The sequence below is a fragment of the Pungitius pungitius genome, chromosome 15 (assembly GCF_949316345.1).
Source record: "Pungitius pungitius chromosome 15, fPunPun2.1, whole genome shotgun sequence".
NCBI lineage: Eukaryota > Metazoa > Chordata > Actinopteri > Perciformes > Gasterosteidae > Pungitius > Pungitius pungitius.
In genome coordinates, this window is record NC_084914.1 from 13,533,960 (window position 1) to 13,550,025 (window position 16,066).

Genomic DNA, 16,066 nt, shown 5'->3' on the forward strand with positions numbered 1-16,066 from the left:
ACAATTGCTTATTGATAATGATGTATGTATGTTTAAATGCAGTACTCAAGGAATGTCGACGCTTTATGAATGAAGTATTTAGTCATGGTAGAAGTGTGCAGCCACGTGAGAGGGTTGGCGTGTGGGGCGCCTCCTCCAGGCCGGTAGGTGGCGCTGTGCGCAGAATGCGGTGCGCAGTGTGCTGCCGGATGTTGACAGCCCCGCTGCTGAGCTCGAGCTGTGGCAGTTGCTGCTATCACGTTTCTAGAAGTCTCCTCATTTTGCTAGAATATTCCTGTCTGTCCACATCTGCAGAAAATCCATGGCAACCGAAAGGCAAGAGAAAGTCAACATATGATTTTGCTTCATTCATTTTTTCGTTCATTTGCTTATCTCCAGCTGGTTTTAACTGTTTGTTTCTACTTTAGCAGGTTCCCCGATAGCTTCATAGACAAAGATCCCAAGAAAGCTCTGGAGGTAAACATTAGCGTTAGCCAAAGTTAGCCATATACACATTCTCAAAATAAGGTGGCCCTGTCTGATCACATTAACCTTAGAGTTTTCTAACTGGTTGCTTGACAAAGGAAATTATCATTAATGTGGCTAAGTGCTGTGTCATCGAGGTGTGTTATGTTTTTGATGATAGCACCAATTTTTTGCACTAACCAGCTAACGTAAACCAATGTAGCTTCGTTTATCCCTTCAAAAAAGCCGGTTTCTATTACAACTCTAACGTCACCAACCTAAACACTAGTCTTAATGACGTCGTTTCCATTTCCTTGTAACGTTAGTTAAAGTTAGATCGTGTGTTTGGTGTCTAATGGATAATACTATAAATGGTAGTTGGTGGTGTCAATGTATTAAACAGGAGACAAACAATCAGCCAGTCTCAGGTTTCTTTTTTGTGTAACTCATTTACCATCATAATCATCACAACGCCAGCTGAATCATGACGGTCCTGCAAGAAGTCCACTGTAAATCCGTCTTCTTCCTCGTAGGAACTTAATGATGCCTTGCAAGAAGACTCTGACAGCGCTGAGTGCTTGTGCCAGCGTGCCTATGCCCACATACTCCTCAAAAACTACAGCTGTAAGTGTGCCAACTACATGTATAATCTTTACAGAGAAGAACTCTGGTTATGAGAGCCGTGAAATAATATTCTGGTCCTAGTTTGAAGAGTAATATATATATATATATTTTGTATTTTAAGTGATACACGTGAACAGCCTCATCTGATGAAAATATTTTTTTTGCAGGTGCTGTTGATGATGCCAAAAAAGCACAGCAATTAACACCCAGCCTTCCCCTTGCTTTCCTGCGAACAGGGTGTGTACTATAATATGATAAAATTTGTGCTCAACATAAGCTCCCATTGATGCAACATTTAATGATATACATCATTTCTCTCCAACCAGCCATAAGGCTTATGTACTATAATTGTTGTAGGCCTACTTATTTAACTTATTTAACAAAGTAAATTGTCCAAATTGTGTATGTTGCAGGAGAAGCTTTTATTCCAAGACAATCTAATCTAATTATTTGTTTTGTATCTCTCAACCACAGAATAGCAGAATACCACCTGAACCACTATGAGTCAGCACACGCAGCCTTAGCACAGGGACAGCAGCTGGATGGTGAGAACAGCCTGTTTTGGCCTGGAGTACAAACTTCCCTTCATCCCACTCTTTTTAGTTTTTTAATTCTCATTTATTCAAGGGGATGAACCTGTGTCCCTTTTAGCTTTAGGGAGTGCAATAACATGTTAAAATGCTTCTTTCTGATTGATTGCCAGCTGGCAGGTGTATTACAGGAAACTTCAAACACAGTTCTTTTCAACTGTTTAAGTACAGTCATACACTTACCGGCCACTTTAAAGGTACACTTTACTGGTAAAAGGTTGGACCCCCTTTTGCCTTTAGTACTGCCTTGATTCTTGGTGTTGGAAACATTCCTCAGAGATCTTGGTCCATATTGACGTGACTGTGATTATGGTTGAAATGCACTTATTGTAAGTCGCTTTGGATAAAAGCGTCAGCTAATGACATGTTATATACTTTAATGCCAGTTATTTCATTGACAAAACTACACTTTCTCTGGGTCAAATGGACAACAAGCAAACTAGGATTCCATAATTCTCTGAGGTATCTACTCATGACATAGCGCAGCAGTTCACCAGTCTGTTTTTTTTTTCAAAACTATTACCTGCATTTTAATGTCAGTGGTCCAGCCGGGTTGGCTGAGGTAAGAGGCATTAATGAGACTTTGGTCACTGTTCTAATGGTAGGGGAAACACTGAATTAACTTTCACTATTTTTAAGAACTTGAAGCACAGGGTGGAATGGATATGGTTTCATAGACATAACAAGCTTTTTTTCTTTATTCATGAAGACATTGGGTCCTTTTTTTGTCAGAATTAAAGCAGCGATGGAATAAAATTATTTAAATACTCAAAAGAGTCCATTTGTAAACAAATTGTCAGTAAACCTGATGTTGCTTGTAAAGTGCGCGTCTCTTTTGGCTGCTCATTCAACCACTTGTTAAAATCTAGTAAATGTATATCTTTAGCATTCTCTTAGTCAAATTGCTTTGGACTACACCTCACAGATGCTCATTGGGTATCTTTTATTTTTTATCAATGTTTATTAATTCACAAAATGATAAAAATGTCTGTTTTCCACAGTTACTGATAAATCCTTTGAGTTCTGGATCAAGCAGTGTGAGAAGATGATGAGAGGTGAGTAGCTAAACGGAAATGTCTTTAGTGAGAATTTTTAGGTTTAATATTATAGCGTTTTTTAGAGCCGACGTTAATCTTTAGTTGTAGGTTTATGAGGCTATTAGTCTTTATGAAATACTGTGTTTGAATGGTCAAATGGTGTGTGTGTCAAATCCAATAGCGGTTCCTCTCTAATTTCTCTCTCCTAATGACTCTGCGTTGTTAAGCACGAGCTGATCGGCCAGTCGGATTAAACGAGCGAGCGTCCACACATCCATGAGTGTTTAGGCAGAGCTGCCCGATCCAATAAAAGATGCATGGCGCGTCGGGCTGTTGCATGTCTGTTTGCTGGTGATGCCCGGGCCCCCTGGATCATCTCAAGTAAACAAGAGCATGAGTTTTGACAAACACGCTTCACACCCGCTTGCACACGTATACCCCCGGGAGCGGTGTGAGTCATCAGAGTTAAGTTACTGATGTCTGAAAGCCCCCTCCCCTTCCCCTTAGGGGACCAAACTCCTTCTTAGGCCTTCTCTCCCCCAGACAAATCACATCAGGGTGTACAAATCCCCCCCCCCCCCCCCCCACTCCTCGAGCCCCCCAAGACACCCAAACCTTGAACGTACCGTGCTTGCGTTTACTCACAGTGACACCAGCAGCACTTCTTTCTTTTGGTGACGGTGTGTTTACTAACAACCAACCTGGTTCTTCCATCGCATGTGGCACCCTGCTGCCTTAGAAATACACAAACTTCCTCCAAACAGCCCTCACCCTTCTCACAATTTCAAACGCAATCTCATTAAGACAAAATCCCCTGTGCGATCTCTGTCTATTCTTCTCCCTCTCCAGGGTTTCTCTTGCCATTATAATAAGGGCGCCCCCCCCTCCCCCTGAACCCCTCGAACCCACCCAGAAAGTCTGGAATTCACGCACGGCAGCCCCAACATGTCCGCGAATATGTCGGCAACCGACACTCGAAATGACCTTGTCTTTTTGGAGGACTTTTATGAATATTAATTCATGGGACAAAATGTATTTGTTCTCCAGCTGACTGCAAAAAGTTTTTCACTTGTATATTTTCAATTAATCCTGACACTTAAAATATGGTACTCCTTTTAATTTTACGTGTCTGCTCTTAATTCGCTGCGTGTTTTCACTCAAAAGGAGCTTTACACACAAACTTATCTTGGGTGCGTACCTGACGGATGTAGTGTTCATGTGGATATGATTTAAGTGTAAATCTTGAAAATCTGTTTCCTCAAGTAAAAAGCAGTCAACTTAAATCCCATAAACTTTCTGCTATCAACAATTGTGTGTTGAGTTTGAGTTTCCTAATAGAAAAACAAACAAACCCCATTTCAAAAGAAATGGTTCACTCGCTCCGAATCCCACATTCACTAGTTAAGCCCCCTCTTACAGGTGTGAAGTACAGATAAGTTCATATATTTTTTAGTAGGCCAGTGTATACAAAAAGAATGAAAGATGAAAGGTGTTTCCACTTCTTTTCCCTGGTGACTGCGCATGCAGCAGCTGTAGACCTACTGACTGGAAATGTGTGTTTTTAAACATTGCCGGGATAGCTAAGAGAATTTAGGAAACTTGAGGGTGTTTATTTTATGTTTCCCCCTCTTTTTCCAGAGCTGACGCAGGCCGACAGCGGGTTGAGGGTGAGTTTCTCTGCATGGCCTCTTGGTGGCGCTGTGGCTCTCACCATCGGGCGAGATGCTTCACCGAGGCTGCGTTTCAGAGAACAGAGCCTCTGCAACCTTCTCTTTTTTGTTGTGTTTTTTTTCTTATTTTGGTCCTCTCCTTTGTTTGATCCCTCTGCCTTCTCACGCGTCCTTCTCCCTAATTGTGATTCCTTCTCGGGGGCCGGATGAGTGAGCAGACACCAGCGGTTCCACCTGTGAAGTAAGTACACAAAAGTAAATGCGGCGTATCTCAAGGATCTGTTTTACGTTTTTTAATGTTTGTTTTATTTATTACACCGGCGTGATGATTAACCAGGTCCTGGTGCGTCAAAGCAACCGCGTTCATTAAATCACGGACGAGACATGTTAATAGTGTGGGGGCGTCTTATCATTTAATGTTCATCGTTTCATAAAGTTTTATGTATTCACAATAATAGTGGAGGAAAGGGCAAAGGTCTTCTCGCACTTTAATGTGTGTGTGCGTGTGTGTGTTCTTGCAGACATGACTGGTACCAAACAGAGTCTCACGTCATTGTCACAGTCATGGCAAAAAATGTACCCAAGGATGGTGTGCGTGTCAACTTCATGGAAAAAGAGGTAAAAACACACTTTAACGCAGTGTTCAAATAAAGACGTGTGTGTGTGTGTGTGTGTGTGTGTGTGTGTGTGTGTGTGTGTGTGTGTGTGTGTGTGTGTGTGTGTGTGTGTGTGTGTGTGTGTGTGTGTGTGTGTGTGTGTGTGTGTGTGTGTGTGTGAGAAACAGTGATGGGTTAGCTCTTGGGTGTTTCCTCAGGAGGGGGGGGGGGGGGGGGGGGGGCATCAGATTGGTCTCACACACACTCTCCCACTCCCCATGGACCAAACTGTGCCTCCAGTGGTGCCTTGTTAACATTGCCCCCAAAGTACAGATCTAAGAACAATTTACCCTCCCCAGCTTCTCCAACCTCCTAATTGTCTGTAGATAGACGGTATAACTGATCTAGGATCAGCTGCAGAGCCCTCCAGGGACAACACTTTCCTTTTTTCTCTTTTCTCTCTCACTTTCTGCTTCTTTTTCTCTCGGAGGGGTAACTGCAGGGCACCCCAGGGAGCGCCATTGTCTTTCCTAATAGAAAAACAAACAGAGTTTACCCCATTTCAAAAGAAATAGTTCACTCGCTCCGAATCCCACATTCACTAGTTAAGCCCCCTCTTTCGGGTGTGAAGTACAGATAAGTTCATATATTTTTTAGTAGGTCAGTGTATACAAAAGACATGAAAGATGAAAGGCGGTGGTTCCACTTCTTTTCCCTGGTGACTGCGCATGCAGCAGCTGTAGACCTACTGACTGGAAATGAATAATTTTGTGGAATTGCCCAAAAGCGACTTTGGCTATCTGTCTAAGCTTTTATCCCCGCAATGACCCACTTCCTACACACAACTGGTCCCAAGTCAGAGAGTCCACTTTGAATGAGGTGGTAGGTGTTGATTCGCAAACGATGTCCAAGAGCTGTTGAGATGAGATGATAGCGGCTGAGTTGTTCCTGGCAGAAGGGGTGTGAAGAGTTGGGCCACAGCCGAGTCCACGGCCCTCTAAAAGCCCCCCCCCGCCCCCCCGTCCATGTGAGTGACAGGCTGTTAGGAGCTGTCTGAACCCCGCTCATCGCCCATCATCACTGGTCACCCATGTGGCTGAAGGGGACAGGCAGAGAGACAATGAGGACACTCTCTGGCCAGCAAACCAGCCACATCCGATGATTCTTCTCGTGGACAAGCTGACAATCCCCCCTTCCCCACACACACAAACTTCTTTTCTATCTATATTTGAATTTTTGAATTTTTTTTTAAACAGTGCAGTCAAGTTAATTTTAAAACAGGAATTCAGTTATTAGGTTATCTGACAACAATGATTGCATGTTAAAGTATGAATTATTCAATAACCAGCCTAATTTTGGCCATTGGGAGGTACTAATCTAATGTTTGGTGTCTCCTCAGCTCTCTGCCACAATACAGCTGGCATCAGGGAAGAACTTCAACCTGGACCTCCACCTGCTGCACACAATCACTCCTCAACAGAGCAACTTCAAGATCCTCAGCACCAAGGTATCAGTCACTTTGACTTCAGCTAGTGCAGTAAGCAACATGTAGTCCACTTTTTAGGGAGGAAGCGTTACAGCATTGCATATTTTACAGTCTGGCATACATTTTTGATGATTGGACAGGTTTCTGACGGGATTAACAGACATTTTGCAGTGACTGATGAAATGCTTATGAAGCAGAAACAAACCTGCCGGCTTTTAACTCCACCACTTCTGTTTGATGGACAGCTAAAAGTTACATTGACGCTTCAGGATACGTGTTCTCTGACGGTGGCGCACAAGGGACAAACCCCCCCCCCCCCCCCTCCTGGCTTTTGTACTCCCTTGGGTCACAGTGCCCACGATCGAGCTGAAAAAATGGCCCTTTAAAAGTAAGCAGTTGGATACGTTCACTATACAAGGTCACTGTGACCTCACAAACCACGTATTAGACCACAACAATTTCTATTGTAATTATGACAATAACAAACGAAAGACAGGAGTGATGACATTCTGGACAAACGTGGATGTGAGCTGCCATTTCACCGATTAGCATAGGCATAGTAGTGCAAAGTGATAACACTTGTTAACAATAAACCACGTTAGAGAGATGCATATATAATTTACAGCATTTCAGTATCTTGTTTATATACAAGCATTTATTTTTTGACTAAAATATCCTGATCAAATCCAGAAAGAAGAGCATCGGATTGAACCCATTTGGGAAATCAGTAGCAGTCTTCAGATGTTTTCCTCCACACCAACCCTGCATTAATCTGTTTACCACTTCACAACTTCCAATACTAAAAAACATAGACAATCCTGGAAGAAACAACATTTTAAAGTCACGGAAGCACTCCAGCTAAGCTTTCGAGAGAATTTCCCTCAGACAGTGAGGACACTGCATGTAGCCCCGGCATCCCAGTGGATCCACTCAACGGTAAAGAAGCAGAGTATTAAACCTGTCAGGGATCATGTTTTATGTGCCTATAAAGAAAATATAATAGCAGTAATGTCACACACCTCTGAATATGCTTCTAATCTCCGAACCGTATTTTGGCCCAACAGCATCACATGCCACCATGCTCCCTCTGTGTGCTCAGGCTTTTATTGTCCTAATAGCAGATCTTTAATTATTCTTTGTCTTTCAAAAAAAAGTAAACTACCTAATTGATGGAATACAGTGAATGCGGCAGAGAAGAAGACCATGCAGATGTGACTTTAAGCAGCTCAGTGAAATTGACTGATCATTACCACTCTGAGATTAACATCTAAAATCTCTTCAATAATTTAAAGCAGTGTAAAGTACGCTGTCACTACCTATAATTCCTTAATTCCAACTAAGCTTACTGTAGCTAGATGGGAAATTAAAAAAATCCTCTCTGGCTGTATACAGTGTGGCTCCCGTGGAGATGTTCGCGGAGTTCATCTGATGAACCATTTTACACACACACATCAAGGCTGTACTCGCTGAGAGTTCCTTAGCACTGTTAAAGGTGATTATGAGCCTAATGAGTAGGAAGGGCACTTTTTTACTATAGACTAATTAGTGTGCATATAGATGATGTGGTTGCTGATTCAGGGTTTAGACCACTGTCAGGGTTTAGCCTGAGGATCAAGAGGCAGCTTTTGTGTGATTTGTATTGATTTTTTTTTATTTTATATTTTTTTAATCATTAAGGCGAAAGAAATAGTCTTTTAGGCAATTGATCCCACCGACCCGGCCGATTTAGCGCTACTCAGAGCATTGTGTGTGTGTGTGTGTGTGTGTGCGTGCGTGTGTGCGTGCGTGTGTGCGTGTGCGTGCGTGCGTGCGTGCGTGCGTGCGTGCGTGCGTGCGTGCGTGCGCAGCTGAAGGCAGTTTCCACTTCCTGTACCAACACTGGCTCTGCCCTTCCTCAGGCAGTTGGGAGTGTACTGAAGACACAATAACTCAAAGTTTACTTTTAAACAAAGTTGAATCCTGCGTGAGGGGAAAAAAAAGGTTATTACTCAATAAAATGATGATATGGTAGCGGTTATGTCCGACCTTTATGAAAATGAAAAAGAGATTCTGTGGGACGGAGAGAATTTACACAAGCCACCTACACGAGTGGAGGGTATTGTAGACGACTGAGTTTTGAATTCTGAAGTAAATATATTTTGTTTAATTAAATCTCTTATGCTTTATATATATATAAATCTAATTTATATATTATATAATATTCTTTACTTTTTATTCCTGACCTCGCATTGCAGTCTGTAATAAGCTTCAAATGACCTTTGGGGTTTCGAGGACTAATACAATATGAGTGTTATTGTTGAACAGTCGTATTTAAACTGGAAGAATTGATTTGTTTGGACGCTTTTCCACCTTTATCCTGGTCCAATGCCGTCTCAGCCAGGTAGACATCTGGCTCTTTGGATAATCGATGCTCCAATGTGTCTTTTGATGTTGAGCAGGTAGTATCCATTTGTTTTTGTTTTTTTAATCTTATTTCCTTAAATGATTTGCTATCCGATCAGTATTTCTAGGTAATCTAGACTTCTCCGTATCCACATCTCACACCAGCTCAGGCCATCGAGCCTATGGACGCAATGAGGTTATTTATTCTGGTTTATTTCCCAGCAGGGCCCTGGGGGGGGAACCAAAAGGGCAGTGCATGATCTCAGGTGCTGAGAATATACCGTGTATGGTGCCACAGCAGCATTACATAACCTGACATCTATATTGTGTGTATGATATTCATCGGCTGCACCGCGCGGAATGGAAACTGACCTACACAGAAACGGCCCCCCACTCAAAAAAAACACTCACTTTTCCATGGCAACAGCGAGACTGCATACCAGAGGTGCACGTGGGTTGCAGCTTAAACAAGGGCTCAGTCTTCGAGAGACCACAGCTGAAGATGGGTTTGCACTTTTCTCTCGTCTCACTCTGCAGTGCCTTTCGCCCCCCCCCCCCCCCCCCCCCCCTTCTTTCTTCCTCATTTATGTTTCTTTGTTTTGTGTGTCTCTCCGTAGCCTGTCACACACACACAAACCCACCTTCTGTCTGTCTTTGTCTCGCGTTCTTACAAACACACACACACACACACACACACACATACCTCTACCTCCAGGATAACGAGAGAGTGTTTAAACCCTCCTCCTCTCCCACAAAGCCCTGCCTGTTCCCGGGTCCACTGGGCTCCTCCGGTACACATGGCACACACACACACACACGCACACACAACCAAGCTCATAATCCCTCATTGGCAGCATTCATATGTTCAAGACGGCATAACGGCAGCTCAAAGCGCTACAGGTGAAATGTGTGCGCGCCCGACCAATGCGAGAGAGCCGCTACTCCAGTGCGTGTCTCATTTAAATGTTTTGTAGCGGTTTTATTTTTCGGAAACCAGAGAGCCACTGGGGGCAAAAAAAACATTCAAATGAACAGCGGATCAAGTTTCCTCTTGGATTGGCACGCATCTCTAATGAGCATGGAGGAAAGAGAACTGCTCTGCCCCAAGAGCTGTTGATTCCCGCCCGATGTCGGCCTGCCCGTCTCTAACAGGCCGCCCTGCACTCTGCTTCCACAATGTTTACGCTTCATTTCTTCAATGTCTGTAAAGACAACTTAGCAGGGGGAGGCTAAGCCGGGCGTGACACACACACACACACACACAGAGGCTGATCAGTAATCTTCCAACACACTCGTGCCATTTGCTCTTTGTGTGTGTGTGTGTGTGTGTGTGTGTGTGAGCGTCGTCTGTAGCACATCATCGTCAGTGCAACCTCCTCCTGTCCACCACGACAGACATTCCAACCGCAGGGGTCACCGCGACAACGGGGAGCCAATTACACACCGGTGTGTTTGATCAGAACAGACGGCTTACGCACACACACACACACACATGCGCGCACAAGTAGACACACTCAACGGAATTTTGGATCCACGCGCGCCCGTTCATTCACTTCCAAACTCATCTCCTTTGGGCGAAAAGCTAAAGAGGCGTCTGCGCTCTTTAATTTCCACGCCTGTCAACGTCTAAGAATGTTTATATTTCATTCATGCGTCTTTCTTGCCGAGTTGGTTTTGAAATCCACAGGGATCTGAAGAAAGAGGGAGACGATGGTGGGTGAGGAGCCATGGCAGGCAGGGAGGGGGGGGAGGGGGGGGTCACAAACGCATGTGACAAACGACGCGGGACCCCAGTGCCCTTCTGTAAATAGCGTGTGTGTGTGTGTGTGTTGCATCGTCCAGCCCAAGGGTCCTGTGGGTGGTGGCCCCCGAATGTGGCTGTGCTGTCACATCCCTTTACTAGCCATCTTTGCGCCTGTCACACACACACACACAGTGGGACACACACACACAAGGCCTGGCCTGCCATGTCCTTTAGAAGCCAGGAAGCACAGATGTGGCAGCAGATTAATGTTGTATGATCCAGGAGCTCGCAGAGAAGCACACCCACTTTGAGGCTTCAGTCCTGCTGCACTAAACACGACACAAATTAGAGACAATATGCAGCACTGAACTGGATGCTCGTTTGAAGACATTTCTTTGAATTACATTTTTAAAAAAGTTCCTCTTTTGGCGTATATTTCAAATAAGTGCACATTATAATTGGATTTGAAGGGGTTAACAAAGGTGTTTCTCTTCCATCTCAACGTAAATATCAGTCCACAGGATGAACAAAACATTTAATAAAACACATGATCCAAAGAAATCCAAACTTGCCTAATCCAAATTACAAGGCCTTAGTGATGTGGATGCCAACTATCTGTCAGCCATTAGAGCAGGTTGGGAAATCAGCACTTTGATGCATTCTGAAGTCTGGAAAGCCCCACGAGACCCCTCAGCGAGCTCAGAGGAGCCTGCAGGTACATCTGTCACAGAAACCCAAAATGATTTAACCTGCCAAGAGGAGCCGTCTCAAAAATCAATTGAAATTATTTTATCAAACAACAACTGTCAAAACTGATGAAGAGAATTTAATGTAGAAACGATTCCCTGATCATTTCATAATTTGCATTTTGAAGCGGTAAACCTTATTTGAATGGATAATTGGTGTAATCATTGCAGCCGGACACGGGGGAGAAGGCGTGAGGTCGTTGGGAGGCCCCTCCCACTCCGCACTGCTGTTGTAACCAAACACAATGCCATATTTTTCTAATTGACCCAGTTGATCCTATATCCAAAAAGCTTCTATAAACGGCTGATTGTTCCACAAGACAAAAAAACAAACAGCGCTTACTGTTAGCGGTGCATACAAATGGGCCAAAATTCAACCGTTGGACTTTTTAGTCAACTCTGCACCTCCCCATTTGTATGCACCCCGACTCGTACCATTTTAGAATTTTGATTCAAGGTCCAGATATATATTTTTTTAAAGCGCTACCTCGTCTTTTGTGGTAATGATTCAGCCGGGAGGGTTTCATTCAAATCCCCGCTTTTGAAGTGAAGACCCCAAAGTCGTCTGTGCATGAAACCCAATTCGACGAGCCAGTGTTGCCTCCAAAGCCCCACGGACGCCCGGAATAACTTCTCCAAACTGTGGAGGCGGACGAATACGACGCGCGGCGGGTGATTCAGGTCCTCCAGAAGGAAAGCGCCTCTCCTTTCAGTCCTTTTTCATTTACTCTCCGTCTGCTCACTGACTCTCTCTCTCTCGAGATCTGCTCCCCACAACGTGCCGCTCGACCTCATCGTCGTGGCCGAGCCCAACGGCCACTCTGGACACCGGGTCGGAACGAGGGCCGAGGCCTGATGACTTGTTTAAACGCGGGTGTCAGACTTGCGTTGGTGGTGTTTAGCCCTTCCCTCGCTTTACCTGCACCTTGTTGGTCAGGTGAATGTCAGGTTCTGAATTAGTTTGAGCCACAAACTTTTGAAGGATGACGATGAATCTTTTGGGCGGTGACCTGTATGCTCGCCAGAGATCTTCTATTTTTAGTCTCTCTCTCTTTTTACAGGTGAGCGCGGAGGGGGAGTTTAATTTCGGACACAGGATCCTCGAGATCCCCCCCCCCCCCCCGCCCCCCCTTTGTTTAGTTTTTGAGGCATGGGCGGAAAGCGCGGACGCTCACCGAGGCCAGCAGCGACTTAATCGACTCCTCCGGGTGCCACTCAGCCTCCTCGTCCAGCTCCTGCCTTTTCCCTCCTCTCCTCCTCTCGCACCCTCATAAATGAGTCATCACATCGGCCAGTAGAGCAGAAATGTTCCTTAATTGCATCGACATCACCAGCGCTGTCTCTCTCATGCGCATATATCCAACGCTCGCACGCGGCATTAATGGCTGCTGGTGGGGAGGCATTGGAAGGGGGGCGCGGGGGGGGATGTGCCCTGTCAATGCAGCTCAGTGTTTAAAGCGTGTGTCCAAGTCCTCTCTCCCCTCATTGTTTTCCCCGCTCCCATGTTCTCCCGGTTTAATGATTTGGATCGGATGCTGCTGTGTGGAATTAGGATCCTTCGCTCCCTTTCTCTCCCCCTTCCTCCCCCCCTCCCCCCACTCCCGCTCGCTCCGTCTCTCACTCTGGCCCTCTGGCTGACAGGCATCTCGTTAGTGCAGTATGTCTGTCAGTGAGGTTCGAGATTGAGCTGTGCCCCCGCATGTCCCTGATGTCTCTCTCTCACACACACACACACACACACACACACACACACGCCTCTGTGGCCTGAATAATGATCTGATGTCCTGTACTTTGAGGGTGTCTCTTTAATGGCAGCGTTATTTTTGTCCCGCGCGACAAAAGCAGAACATTTGGTTGTCCTTGCTTTTCCCTCGTCTTCTTTTGCCCTCTCATCGCCCTTCTCTTCTTCGCCAGGTGGAGTTCAAGCTAAAGAAGACCGATGGCATCAGATGGGAGAAGCTGGAGGGAGAGGGACAGGAGTCCAACATCAAACACTTCAATCCAAGTCAGTCCGCAGCCTCTGCAATTACAACTCGCTGTCTTTTCTTATTTCTTTCTCTGCAAAGATCAACACGAGCTCCTGTTTCGTCTGTTGGGCACTAAAGTGAGAGTAGGCAGCGAGCCCTGCAAGAGCCTTTCATTAGTCTGACGGCAAAAGTATACAGGGAGAGGAAAGGTGTGACAGAAAAATATGACTCACTCAGTTTTAGCCCACACGATGCCATTACTGACAGGATTAATTACTGTGTGTGTGTGGGGGGGTGGTTGGGCTGCCCACTTAATTTTTACCAATCTTTCCATGCGACCAGCTCCACACCGTTGATACATTTGAACGTGATATCTGGCTTGTGATTTTACGGGATCACATGTCCACAGTTGGCCCGAATACGTCTGCTGTGTTTATTTAAATCTGCGTCTGGATTATGTGGGATTATAGTGGGCGGGATGCATCCTGAAAATATAGAAATCAACTCGCGATCGTGATCCTTTCGGAGTCCGAGTGTGAAGTATTCAGCGGCGTAGTGAGCAAAGCGAGTCCAGTTCATATGTTTTGGGCTGAGTTAGGTGATACAACTCAAGATATTGAACTGTGAACAATTCCGATTGTCAAGGAGCAATAAGCTGTTTGCATCTGTGTGATTAAAGAGCCTCTCAGTCGCTCTGAAAGCCGCCAAGCTTGGTGCTTAACACAAACCACGGGAACTGCAGCCTGACCTCTCGATCCCCCTCTCCATCAGACCGGTGCCCTCCGTCGGCTGACCCTCTCGCCACCAAATGGGACAAGATGGTGGTGGACATCAGCGAGGAGGAGAAAAGCGAGAAGCTGGAGGGAGACGCCGCGCTCAACAAGCTCTTCCAGCAGATCTACTGCGATGGCACAGACGAGGTCAAGCGAGCCATGAACAAGTCCTTTGTAAGTAGTGTGCCTGAGGGGCCGCGTCTCGTTTCCCCGGTGACCCCTTTGAACCTCGCGCCCAGCGAGGACCCAGCGAGGACCCGGCGGGATTCTATTGTGGTGGTGTTATGACGTCAGCATGGCAGCGGGTTCTAAATGCGCGCGTCATTTCTAGAATCCACAATGAAAGACGGAAAGACGAGATGAGATCTAACTGAGCAACTCGGAAACCACCTTTAAGGAAAGGAGGAGGGAAAACACATTTAGTGTGCGAATGTGCCAACATGCTCATGCTAAGCAGATAGTAACCTATACTGTCATCGCCACTTGGTGGACCATTGGAAATGCTCTAATCTCCACCCAGAGACCGAAAAGATGGTCCTGAAAGGCCTCGGTAGCTTTAGGAGGGTAAACACTGAGGTCTGGAAGAGAACACAAGGAGAGCGGACTGATTGTCTAGTTAATGAGCTTCCTTACGAGTGTACTTGTGTGTACTGGAGGGTCTGCGCAGGATGATTGCGATTAGATGTTGATTGATGATTGGGGGAGGGGGGGGGGGGGGGCATCAACATTCTGTGGTACTAATCATGTGATCTACATCCAGCCTAAAGCATTCATTCATTGCTACATTTTGATGACCTTAAGGGGGAGTAAAGGAGAGAGTTGGCGTAACCACGGCGTTGTCTCTCGTCCCCGTGCAGATGGAGTCTGGCGGTACCGTCCTCAGCACCAACTGGGTCGACGTGGGCAAGAAGAAAGTGGAGATGAGCCCACCGGAGGACGTCGAGTTCAAGAAGTACTGAGCGCTTCCCCCTCCTCCCCCTCTCCTCCCCCCCCTCCCGCCCCTCCTCCTTCTCATCTGTCCATCTGAGCTCCGGCAGGAGCGCTTGTTGCTGCCTCCGTGATCGTGCGCCACTCCCTCCTCTCTCCCCGAACCCATCAGAGGTGCTGCGGCTCGCCTCGGCCTTCTCGTCCGACCCATCTGTTGAACAGGTTGATTTGCATATCGGTCGTAAAGGCCATGGACCACGAAGGGAAGTCGGGATTTAAGTTGACGTACCGGAAATGCTGAGGGTGTTTGTTTAACTGGTATCTATGGTCGCATTTCTTGGCTCATACAGTTTGCCCTCCCCCCTCCCCTGTCACCCCACCCACCTGTACGCTCAGTAAAGCGGCTTCTGTGGAGTGTGTGTGGTGGGGGGGGGGGGGGGGGGGGGATTCCTTTGTGGGATTCAAGCATCAGTGTAAATAAAAGATAATGTTTGACTCACAAACTTTGTCTCTCGTGTTTTATGGTCCGTTGTCCCCGGGAACCGCTTTGGGCGGGTTGGAAAAGTCTGAAGGGATCCACTGGCTGCGACGGGGGGGGGGGGGGGGGTGATTATGTGCTGGGAGGAATGAAATGTGCCATCAATGATATGAGCGCCGGGCACTTCAGACATGGCCGACGGCCCCAGGACGCGTTTTACCTACTGGGGCTCGGTTGCCATTGAAGGTGGGGGGTGGGGGGCTGGGGGGGGGGTGCCCCCGAGCTCTTTGGTCAGCAGGCGACGACGCAGCCTCCCGAGGTGGAGAGCTGATTTCCAGTAGGAGCTGTGTGGGGGGGGGCAGCATACATGTGGTTTTACGGCTGTAACCGTGAGGGGGGGGGGGGGGAGTCCTGCCGCGGCGAGAGAGCATTAATACGATCAGCCCCCGAACGCACATCATCAGGCCTCTCACACCGAGTTAAGTGTTAAATTTATCACACATCGTTTCATCTCTCGTGACGATCAAACGCCCGTTTGTGGCTCTGGGTGGAAGTCTGAGCTTCATAACACACACACACACACACAAACACACACACACACA

At 46.4% G+C, this 16,066-nt stretch overlaps 1 protein-coding gene across 2 annotated transcripts; it reads left to right on the forward strand.

Annotated features, from left to right (window-relative positions):
• The first annotated feature begins 163 nt into the window (after positions 1-163).
• On the forward strand, positions 164-15,415 carry sugt1 (SGT1 homolog, MIS12 kinetochore complex assembly cochaperone). Of its 2 annotated transcripts, none has more exons than XM_037458319.2 (13): positions 164-315; positions 408-456; positions 978-1,068; positions 1,236-1,305; positions 1,543-1,613; positions 2,660-2,713; positions 4,334-4,362; positions 4,584-4,606; positions 4,887-4,983; positions 6,361-6,468; positions 13,234-13,324; positions 14,058-14,233; positions 14,917-15,415. In XM_037458319.2, exons 1-13 carry the CDS (start codon positions 302-304, stop codon positions 15,016-15,018), a joined length of 975 nt encoding a protein of 324 aa, XP_037314216.1. In that variant the 5' UTR covers positions 164-301; the 3' UTR covers positions 15,019-15,415. The 2 variants fall into 2 exon arrangements, with proteins under 2 accessions (XP_037314216.1, XP_037314217.1); XM_037458320.2 differs by having other exon boundaries at positions 180-315; positions 411-456.
• The last annotated feature ends 651 nt before the right edge of the window (positions 15,416-16,066 follow it).